Raw genomic sequence first — 11018 nt, 5'->3', positions numbered from 1 at the left:
CGCTCCCTCTCGCCGGGGGGGGCTCTCGGGGCCGCTCCCGGGCTGGATGAATGTGGGAGAAGATGGAGACCAAGACGATCGTCTACGACCTGGACACCTCCGGGGGGCTGATGGAGGTGAGGCCCGGGACGCGGCGGCGGCGGGGGGGCCGGACCGGGGAGGCAGTGGGGCTGCAAGATGGCGAGGGACCCCCCCCCACCCCGGAGCCCCGTGGCCTTACAAGGAAGTGCGGAGGGACGGAGGCAGCTCGCCCGGCCCCCGGAGAGGCCCTGCCGGACACGGGGCGGGCGGGGCGGGCTCGGCCGGGGCTCTGTCCCCCCGCCGATCCCTTCCCGGAGGGCCCGGGGCCGCTGTCCCCCCGGCGGGCACGGGGAGAAGGGCGCTGGGTCAGGGTCCGTGCAGCCCCTCAGAGCCCGCTCTGTCTGTGTGTGCATGTGCAGCAAATCCAGGCCCTCCTGGCTCCCCCCAAGAGCGAAGATGGGGAGAAGAAGAGCAGGAGGCCCGAGAAGGAGCCCAGGCGAAGTGGCAGGGCCACTAACCACGATAGCTGCGATAGCTGCAAGGAAGGAGGGGATCTGCTGTGCTGCGATCACTGCCCCGCCGCTTTCCACCTCCAGTGCTGGTAAGGCTTGGCGCTCTCTCCCTCCGGATCTGCCCAGAGCACGTTCCCTCCGGTCGCTCCCGCTTCCCGTTAGGTCCCGGGGAGGGGAGGACGTGGGGCCGGCTGGAGCAGACAGGAACAAAAAGGAGGTGCAAACCCTACTCGGGTCTATCCGTGCTGAGACTAATCCACAGCGGCCGAGGTGAACCCTCCCCTGGCTGCATTCTGGAGGGTTGGGGGTCCACCCTCCTCCTTTCTTTTTGTGCTGAGCAGCAGGCGAGAGGCCTGGAGGAGGAGCGAGGCCGCTGGCTGCGCGGCCTGGCTGCCTTGGTGCTGCCCCTGCCCGGCCTTCCTCCCCCCCCCCCCAGCGGGAAACTTCCCCTCCTCACCGCTCTCCAAGGGTGCCTGGCTTGAGGGGGACCCTCCGGAGGGCCCTGGCTGGAGAGGGGGAAGCCCTGGTGGCGTCTCCGCACCAGGCCTGACGTTCCCAGTGCTTCCGTGCTGCTGCAGCTGCTGGGAATAATGGAGGTTGCTGTCTCTGTGTCTCCCTGCCTCACTGTTTACAATATGGCGACCTTCCTTTAAATTATATTTTTATTCTCAGCGCCATTTTGGCTGCATATATGACTTCCAAACCCTTGCAGCGCTCCCCACAGTATCTCAAACGTGAAAATACCTTCCCCATGGAAATCCAGGCCTCCAGACTTTAACGTTGGCCGGGTTTATTCCTTTCCCTCCTTTTTTCCCGTCCTCCTTGCTCTTCCGACCTGCTTGTCTCATCCGTGGGGGTGTCTGCCGTGAACTGGGGGGCTGTCGGGTGCTCTTGCTGGGAGCTCTGTGGCTTCGTTGATGAAGGCAGAGCTTTCTGCATGCAAATCTGGCTGCCGGCTGGGAGTCGAAGTGCGTGTGGAAGCGGTGGCAGAGCTCGAGGTGCTGGAGGCTGCAGCAGGATGGGCTCTTGCTGCCTTCCCTCGCAGCTTCCCAAGCTCTCCCGGCACAAAGCGACACCACGCCAAAAGCGCCTCAACTTTCCGCCCCAAAGTTTTTCCTTTTCTGCACCCAGAGCTTGGATGCATCCGAGGCCACTTTGCCGAAATCCCCCCTTTCAACAGTTGACACAGGCGGGCGGTTTGTGTTAAATTAGCACAGCCAGAGTGGATAATGGAGTGGAGGAGGGAGTGGGGCAAGTCAAACAGCTGGAGCTTGGGAGTACAGAGTATTCTTCCTTAGGGGAGATTTTTAACCACATTCCTTTCTCTCTTTCATGCTTTGGAGCTTTGTTTGCCACCCTGTTACAGCTGTCTCCTCTGCGCTTTTTTTTTTCCTCTTCTGTTGTTTTTTTTCTTTTTTTTTTTTCTTTTCTCTGATTTTCATTTGCTTGCTGGCTATTCTGCATTTCTATGCTAATTGAGGGTCTCTGAACACTTACTAAACTGGTTGCTGATAGCAGGAAAGCTGAGTGTTCGGTCACACTTGTGTAGGGAGTGTCCCGTTAGCAGCAGCGTGTAGCCAGGCAAACCCGACAATGCTGTAGCATGCAGCCATGACATCATCCCTCCTACCCTGAGGAAGTGCTACTGGTGGTAGTGCAGATCCTCTAATATTTACTAGGAGGTTAGTAATTATCATTATTTTTCATCCAGTGTCCTTGATGAGCTTTAATTTAAGGGTGGTTTTTTCCTTCTGCCGGGCGTAGTTGCTTTCGGATGCCGCTGAACACATCCTGAGCCTTCTCTTAGCGAGGCTGGAGCAATGGCTAAAACTTCTCATTTTGGGAGGGAAGAGCTGTCACTAAGGCTGTAGAGTGTCCTGGTTGACTCTGAATCCTATTTAAACCTGACCATAAATGAGACCACTACGTGCATGCCTAAATTTCATGGCTTAATTTGGTGAGTTTTTTGTAGTTAGCAAGTGAGAAACAATCAGGTAAATCAGATACCTGGAAAGCTTTCACTGTACCTGAGTTAGTTGCATTATAGTTATGTAAAAATTTTATATAAAAATATTATATAAAAAATATGTATCTTTGGTTAACTAGTCACTGTTTAGAACAGAAATGAAAGGGGCAATTCTAAATACTCTCTTTCACTCTGTTTGTTGCCTCTTCTGGGGTTTCTCAAGCGATCCCTTTGACAGTAGCCCAGATCCTGCTGTGGGAGGTGGCACAGTGTGGAAAAGCTTTGTCTGAAGGCCTCCAGCTTGGGCCTGGTTCTGCCTCCTTCTTCTAGGACCTTTGCTGGACCCTTGGCCATGGCCTTCAGGTGACTCAGGTTGTCTCAAAGGGATGCTCAGGTTTTGTTTTCATGTGTCTTCCCTTTACCTCCTACATCTTGCTTAAAGTAAACTTCCGTTCTGGATATAAACTTAGGCATAAAGACAGCGCTTGCAACTTCCTTTCTGCCTCCTTTTTTTATTTAAAGAATAGCAGCTGTAATGCAAGGCTTGGTTTAAGTCATTTGAATAGCACTGCTGGGGCACTCTAAGTGATTTGTGGTGACAGCTTACCTGTTCTCTGAATATTTATTGTAAGCTTTAGTACCAGGTCGAATTTATTATCAATTTAGCATAACAGAAATTAAAAAGTAGCTTTTAATTGGTCTAGGGTTTGTGGTCAGTTGATTACAGCTATATAGAAGAGGCCATATTACAAAAGAAAGGGATTTTCAGAGGTATGATTGGCACAAGTCATGCAGTTAGCTGGAGGCAAACCCAGCTCAGCTTCCTGGGAACTCGTGTTGCTCCTTCCTGTGTAGAGAAGGGTCTTCTCTATCATGTTGCTTAAGCCTGTAGTGAGAAAGTTGGCTTTGCTAGGTAAGTGTGTGACCCTCAAATTTCAGCAGTTTGCCTTAACTTCAGTTTAGCACTTACACCCGTTGTCCTCTGCGGGAAACAGAAAGCACTTGGCCAAAACTTCCAAAACTTTCCAAGTCTGATAGTATTACACATCCGAGGTGGTAAATAACAAGTTTTGTTGTTACACCATGGAACAACTGCTCTCCTGAATTAATGTGGGTGGAAGTGACTTCCCAATTCATCTGTCGGGGTGTCAGCTCTTCCCACAACTCTGTTTTGGAATCACTAGTTCAGTGTAAAGCTGCTATAGGTGCTGTGAGAGTCCATGGGTCCAGAGGATTCCAGCCTGGCTGCAGATAAACTGGCCTGGTGGGAGGGGTACAGGAAAGTGTGAAATCCCTGCCAGATACTTCGTTTCAACATACTTGGATGAATATCACAGTCAGGTGACTCTCTTCAGGTTCGAATTTACAGATTGAGGATTTTCGGGTCCCTAGTAATTCTTGAAAACAGAACATGGAATTTTTAGCTCTGAAGTTTGTGTTTGGTTCTGCTGTTTGCCCATAATCTGCTGCTTTGGGTAACAGTGCAGAATGCATTTCCATCCTGATGTTCTGCCTTAGCCCAGGCCCCCAGGGATGGTGCACGCTCCTTCTTTACATGATTGAAAACCAATTTTCCAGTGCTACTTCTATTCTTTCCCATTTATATCCTCCTCCTGGCAATGTGATTGTTAGAATTCCCTGTGTTTTCTTGAGCTTGTAGTAAACTTGATTCACATTGAAGCGGGTTTGCAAAGTGACTGATGTTGCAAATTCATTACCAAGGATTAGAAAGATCCCCGGGAGAGGAAAAGTTTAGTTAACAAGCTGGGGGAGGGGAGCGACAACAGGAGGGAGAACCAACACAGAACAGTTTTGTGTTTGTTTTTTTTTCTCTCTCCTTTTATTTTTTTAAAAGTCTCCCTGCCTGAGTTTCTGGTTGGAGGAGCCCAAAAGCACAAACCTCGCTGAATGCTGCGGTTCAAGTCCCTCTTGTAAAATCTCACGCCGCTGGCTGTGCAGCTCTGCTGGCATGGCAGAGTGACCTCAGTCTCCTAAAGCTGACCAGTTACGTAAACAGACAGTACCAGTTTTGTGGCACTGCCCAGCAAAAACGTTCCTCCTAGCTGGGGGTTCCTCACTGCCGTGCTGGAAGAAATGCACTGTGTCCATACCGGGGCCTGCTACCTCCATCAGACTTTTTGCAACACCTCCTTGTGTTTATATTTGCAGTGTTTGGCTCATTTCCCCTCCGATTTGGCAGTCTTCACCCAAGTGCTGGTGTCGAAGAATAGGAGTAACAGAGCTGCAAAGTGCAGCAGAGAAGGTTAAACCAGAGTTATGGGTATTTTCTATGAGTCGCATTGTTTTAGTGCTTCGAATGGAAAAAAGTTGTGTTTGGCTGGTAGGACATCAATAACTCTTTCCCCACCTTATTCGGTCTAAAATGCCCTGCTTTATCTTTGCATTTGTTCTAGCTTTGGGTTTTTACATGAATATGCAGTCTGTGAGCGGGGCAAAACAATGGCCAGTCTATTGTCTGTTAATCCTTCCTTTAGTGGTTATCTTGGGCTGCCTCGGGTGGTTCAGGTGAATCTTAGAATGGTTTTAGGCATCTCGTGCTGCAAGGAGTAGCAGGATGTCCAGGAAGGTGCTGGAGAGGCAAACTTCCTACCTAATAGTGGCTAGGAGCAGGGTTTCAGTACATCGAATTACATCACAGCTTCAAAAAAGCTTGTAGTTTTAAGTGCAGAAAGTTTTTGAGGCTTTCTGTTTGTTTGGGTTTTTTTAACAGTAAATGACCGGCAAACCCCTACTTTAATGTTTATGCAATTGCATATTGAAGGTCAGAGTAAGCTGTTCTGTTCCCAACATTTAAATGTATCTATCTTAACTGATACTGTGTTAAAAAAATACTGGTTTAAGTATGTGCTTTTAAAAAAACCCCAACTTTCGTTTTTATGTATCTCTGGTTCTGATATTTTGGGAGCCTTGGGGCTAGCCTAGCCTGGATCCTGAGGCAGGAGGAAGTGATTGCCGTGGCTGGGTTTCTGGGAGGGGAGGGTCACTGCGTGTGTGCCTGCAGATGTGGTAACATGATCAGTCTTGGCAGCTCTGCTCAGCCAAGTTGTACCAATGAGATTTTTCACTCTCCTTATTTTGTCCTAAATCTCTCTGTGCAAAGGCAGATAAGGTCAGCCTAAATCTATGGACTTCAGCTGAGGGCTTCAGCAAATCATTCACAGTAAGAATTTGATGAACTCGTGATTGGGTGACTTTGAAACCACCATTCTCACCTGTGCGTGTGGATGTTAAACTGAGCATGAGCAGATTTTGCAGTGTGGGCAAGAACTGGGGATTTGGATTGAGCTGTGGGTCTCTGCTGCAGTTCCCAACGTCAGTGTGGAGTGGTAGAAGCATGGCTTTGGGATTCTAAAGTCAAGGATTCGAAGTCGAGGAGGGGGATGTTTAACTGCTTAACTTAGGCTTTGCCTTCAGACATGGCTGCTGCGTGGACTGGTGTTACATCAAACACCCGCATTGTTCCAAAGCTGTTTAAAATGGCACAGCGGGAGACTGTGAACAAGGAAAATTCTCTGTGGTTTAGTACCTTGGTTTAGGAAAGTGCCAGTTTTCTGCTGACCACGACTTGTGGAACCAAGAAGTCTTTTTTTCGGTGCTGCTGTGGGATCCATTTTTGACTTGACTCCTCAGGATCAGGAGGCTGCAGCGGTTTGCTTCGAGGTGGGGTTCACTGCTTTGTTCCTGCTGCTCCAGAGCTGGTCTTTCCTGGTATGTCAGCCTGCAGGCATGACTCACGGGAGCCTTTCACAACATGGAAAGGTCTTCCCGGAGGAATTCCAGCTCCTCCAGGCATTTGCAAAGGAAATTCTTAATTGGATTAGATTCATAATACTAATCTGCTAATGACTGTTTGTTATGGAGATCTTGGCACTATCTTGTAAATATATTCACCTTCTTTTAGCTCGACTTGTCTTTTTATCACATACAAGCTCAGTGTTGTTAAGATTGTACTGCCGCCAGCAGATCTGATAGTTGGGAATGGAGGACTACTGTGTTTATTACACAAGATCTTATAAAGCTCATAATTCTTCCCTCTCTCTCTTTCCATTTCTCAGTGTTGTTTTAGGTGGGGTAGTAAAAGAGAAGCAGTGGTAATTGGCATGCCTAACATCCGGCTGTACTTCTCTTACCACGGGTGTGAAGGACACCCCGGGGTGGGGAGTGCCTCTGTGCAGTTGTCAGTGACAGAACCGTGTATTTTTAGTAAGAATCAGGACCAAACATGCATTATTCTCCCCCCTCCCAAAAAGGGCCTTTTTTGGGTTGTAGGTTCTGTTGTGGTGGTGTGAGGAACATCTGCAGGAGAGCAGGGCTCCTGTTTCCCTGTGTAAGACAGAGTCAATTTGAAATTTCAGTTGTAGCATCGATACTGAAACAGTTTTTCAAGACTAACAAAAATTCTTCCGTTTATTGACCCACACCAGTGGATGTGAAACTGCTTTTGTTGATAGACTGACTCACTGGCAGGTATCAGGTTCTTGAGTTTTTCCTGTGCTCTGCAGCCTTTCTTAATCCTTGAGTCAGTAACAAATAGCAGGAATCTGCTGCGCGGAAAGGGAGCAGTTACTTCCAGAGTAGGAAAGAGGTGTATCTCCCTGAAAGCAAGTGTGACAGGCTGAATATTTAGGAAGTGCTGTCTGTTGGAATATAAATCATGTGAGAAGGATGTACCCGTTTTGTTTTTTTTAAACCAGTCAGGAAGTTCTCTTGGACTTGTGAAAATGCAAATGTATCTGGGGATATAACATGGCTTTGTTACTGGGGTATGAAAGAAGTGAGTGTAAGCAAAAAGCATCTTGCCACGTCAGGTTACTGGCTAGACCTGTGATTTTTGTGACACAGATTGTCAGAGCTGGTTTTTCCTTCTTATAGTAATCGATTTGTGCTGTCTCCAGCTCCACTGCTCGCTAGATGTCTGCCCAGCTTCCTCGAAGGAACACTGCAGTATCCAGTAACTCTGTAAGCTGAGTAAAAATAGTGTTGTAGCTTCCCTTTAATAAAGGGGTTGACAGATACCAGTTGTAATGCAATCACGTACCTTTCCAGGGTATGGAGTAAATGCTCCCTATAGCCAAAAATGAAAGGGGGAGAAAAAAAGAAGTTGTATAAATCATTCTTCCTGTTAGTGTATCAGATCATGAGCACAAAAGGCAAAGACCATCTCAGCCAGCTGGGGGGAATCGAGTGCCTGAACCCAACTCTAACCCATTTCTGCTGACGTCTGCTCTGCACGATCACTGGAAGCAAACTAGATGGAGCTGGAGATTACCGACTTTGAACCCTGCAGAAAGCACTGGCCTGAGGATACAATTTAGCAGGCTGAAAACCCCATGCTGAATTTCTGGCAAGCACTAGTGATTGGTGTGAAACACCTGCCTGTACAGCCTCTGACTTTGGGCACGGCATCATGTGAACTTCCCAGTGATCTCTGTCTAGAATAGCAACAGGAGCAAGATATGAAGGTGATCTGGAAAAGGCAGAAAAGAATGTATGCCCTGCTCTAACGGTGGCTTTTTTTTTTTTTTTGGTGGATATTTCTGTCTCTGCTCTTTTTTCTCTCTTCCCCAGCATTCTTGGGAAAGCCTAGTCCACATGTAGATGTCAGAATTACAGTTCACTTGTGCCTGTGTGAAGACAAATTCATGCTTTTGCTTTTATGGGTCTGCCCTTCATCCTCTTGTGATGTGCTGCTTTCCTTTTTTCCACCTTATTGCCGCTGTCCTTTCACCCCTGTCTCCTTTGAACGTGTTCAGTATGGCTGGGGCTGAATGTGTTCACTTCTCAGAAACCTCTCAGACCTGTGTTTTGATTTTTTTTTTTCCCCCATCAGAGATGTCTCTTCATTTATTGTTCTTTAAAGACAGAATTGGATGAAGTGATTCTCACCAGGGCTGTGTTGTTCCTCAGCCTCCTTTCTTTTCCCTGATGCTGCCCTATGTGTCATCCTGCTTTGAGAAGATGACTTCTAATCTGTTAAGAAGATGGTGCTATAAAGACCCGAACACTTAATAATGAACCTGGGCATTGAATTCAGGCTATTGTTACTATTGTCTGCAGCACAGGCATGAGTGATGCCTGGGAAAGAAACAGGAGTCAGGATGTGCAGAATGTCTGAATTTCTGTGTCTGACCCACATTTTTCAAAGTCAACAATTCTTCCTATCGACTTCCATGGTTTCTGCTTGTAAATCCAAAGTTGGATGGTTCCCTAGACAAATATGTCTCAAATATCAGAGTTCATAACCAGTCAAACTAATTAAAAAATAATAATCAAAAAACTTCACTGCGGTACTAATGGTATTATACACTTTTTATTGCATATTTATTTTTATATATGTATACGTTTACATATGTGTGGAAATTTGATATCTTAAAAAACAATACTTCCTTTAATTTTTTTGTCAGCTGGACATTAATGAAGGTAATAACTAACAGGTTGTCTAGGGAATGGTCTCTGTGGGCCAGGTTCTTTCTATAAATAGAAGTAACTAATTACATCAGGTGATCACATGTTTACATGCAGCTTATCCAGTTTATTGGACCCTCCTGCTTGTCAGGTTGGAGGCAGAAAAGTTCTACTTCATGCCTTGGAGGGAACTTTCCTGATTCTCCATGAACGTCAGGATGGCCTGTGCACGAGGGCATGGGGAAGAGGCAGGACCCCCAGTGAAGGCAGGAAGGGAGCTGAGGTAAGGTAGATAAACACCTGCTTCCACGAGGTTCTCTTCCCAGGATGAGAGTAGCAGGAGTGGTTTCATGAAGGATTCACATAAATAAGTTAATTGGCGTTGAAATTCACAGAATACTCACAAAATCTGTGATACAGTCCTGAAATGGTACCTGGTTCTTAGGAGCACGGTGGTGCTGCTGCCAGAGACTGGGACTGCTGGCCAAACCCTTGAAATGTTGAACACTGGCAGGTCTAGATAGTAAAAATAAGCACACAGTGAAGGAAATTTTGGGATCTGGCATACCCAGCAATGCTGCTACTTAAACCTTTAAGAGTTGAACTCTTCCTCCACTCTTGTAGCATCATGTAGACAGTGTAGTGTACCTTTATTTTTTCCTTGGATACATCTTGTTCCTCGCTGTCGCCCATATAATGGTGTTTTAATCCTGCTTCTGTTTACTGTCTCTTGCTGAACCCTTATTTCCAGCTCTGGCCATGCTGTTGGAAAGATGCATGCTAAGCAGATGCAGCGTTCCAGATGATGGGATAATTGGTGACCTGTGAAACGGTCATTTTGGTTCCCTTCCATGCATAGTGGCAGCCAAAATAATCATGTCCTGACCTGTTTGGTGGTGTCCAGGAGTGCTTGCTGGATGTTACTAATTTAGAACTTCTTATGTGCATGCTCAAGACTTTCACTTCAGTGTAAACAAAGCCGTGGTGGCTGCTATCAAGCTTTCTTCACAGGTTCCCTCAGGAGCTGTTGCACCACAGGTAGAAGTATAGTGGGTGATGCTCTGTAGTTAATGTAAATTGTGCTGCTGACTTAAAATAGGTATCACTTATAAACAATGTGAGCCTAATGGAGGCCAGAAAGTTGCTGAAACTGTTAGTTTTAATGTGGTCGGGTCATGCTTAGAGGGCCATAAAGAACAAAAAATTATCCTGGGCTTATCTGAAGTTTGGTGGTCTCTGCATTGGTGCTTGAGAAATCTTTGGCTTTTTCGGGAAGATTGTTCCTTGTACAGCTGAATGTCACAATTTATCCATGTTAATGAGCAGAACTTGGAGACTTAACTGAATAATTTGAGGAATAACAGTGGAGGAGAGGAGGGAGCTGATAGTATTCCAAATAACCACCTCTAAGGTAATTGGAGTCTGACTTTTGGAGTCTGACTTTTGTCTTCAGAAGCTCTGTGTTGATGCAAGAGTACAAGAGGAAGGTAAGGGAGTTGCAGTGGAGGGGAACTCACCGCAGGCTGCAGCTGTGAGCTTGTTTGGTGTGGTTTTATTCTGTCTAAGGTAGAGGCTCAGAGTTCCAGGTATCCTCCTCCAGCCGGGTTTGGGAGCAGCTGTGAGCAGAAGTGTGTAACTTGGGCGCAGTAAAAATGTTCCAAAAAGCTGAATTTGTAAATGATGCAACTTTCCCTGTTTCTCAATGGGGCTCTTGTAATGCCCTGACAGTGAGGTTGGTTTCCTGGTTTGTTTTAGCTGCCATTGAGGCTCTGCTGTAGGAAGCCAGGGAGCCTTGTTCTTTATGAAGCTGGTAGAACAGCTGTAGCTCTATCCATCATAGGGATAAATAGGAGTCCATAGAAGAGCCGAAAGCCTTCTTCCCTTAACTGGCAAACATATCTAGCATCCTTCATTATCAGCCTGTCATTGAGGCTTGGTCAGTTAATTAAGTTTCCTGAGAAGGAAAAATGTGTTTGCCTGCATTTTTTCATGGTGTTACTATTTTCCCCCCGCACAGAAAAAAATATTTAAGTCCGGTTGTTGAAAACAACTGACGTGAAAGACAAGTTATTGAAGAAAGCTTCACCAGGCAC

The 11018-nt window shown here is 46.8% G+C and overlaps 1 protein-coding gene across 1 annotated transcript in view; it reads left to right on the top strand.

Annotated features, from left to right (window-relative positions):
• Window positions 1–6: 6 nt before the first annotated feature.
• The window catches only part of PHF12 (PHD finger protein 12), a 32134-nt gene continuing 21122 nt past the window's right edge, over window positions 7–11018 (top strand). Inside the window, exons 1-2 of the mRNA XM_042026200.1 lie at window positions 7–116; window positions 441–622. Coding sequence (XP_041882134.1) covers window positions 51–116; window positions 441–622 — 248 coding nt within the window. The 5' untranslated portion in view covers window positions 7–50. The remainder of the gene's footprint in view (window positions 117–440; window positions 623–11018) is intronic.

This window comes from Corvus kubaryi, unplaced genomic scaffold (assembly GCF_017639235.1).
Source record: "Corvus kubaryi isolate FWS band 111438036 unplaced genomic scaffold, C.kubaryi_AGA036_p1.0 37284, whole genome shotgun sequence".
Lineage (NCBI taxonomy): Eukaryota > Metazoa > Chordata > Aves > Passeriformes > Corvidae > Corvus > Corvus kubaryi.
The sequence above is the reverse complement of the archived record's forward strand: the minus strand, read 5'-3'. Positions and strand labels throughout refer to the sequence as shown.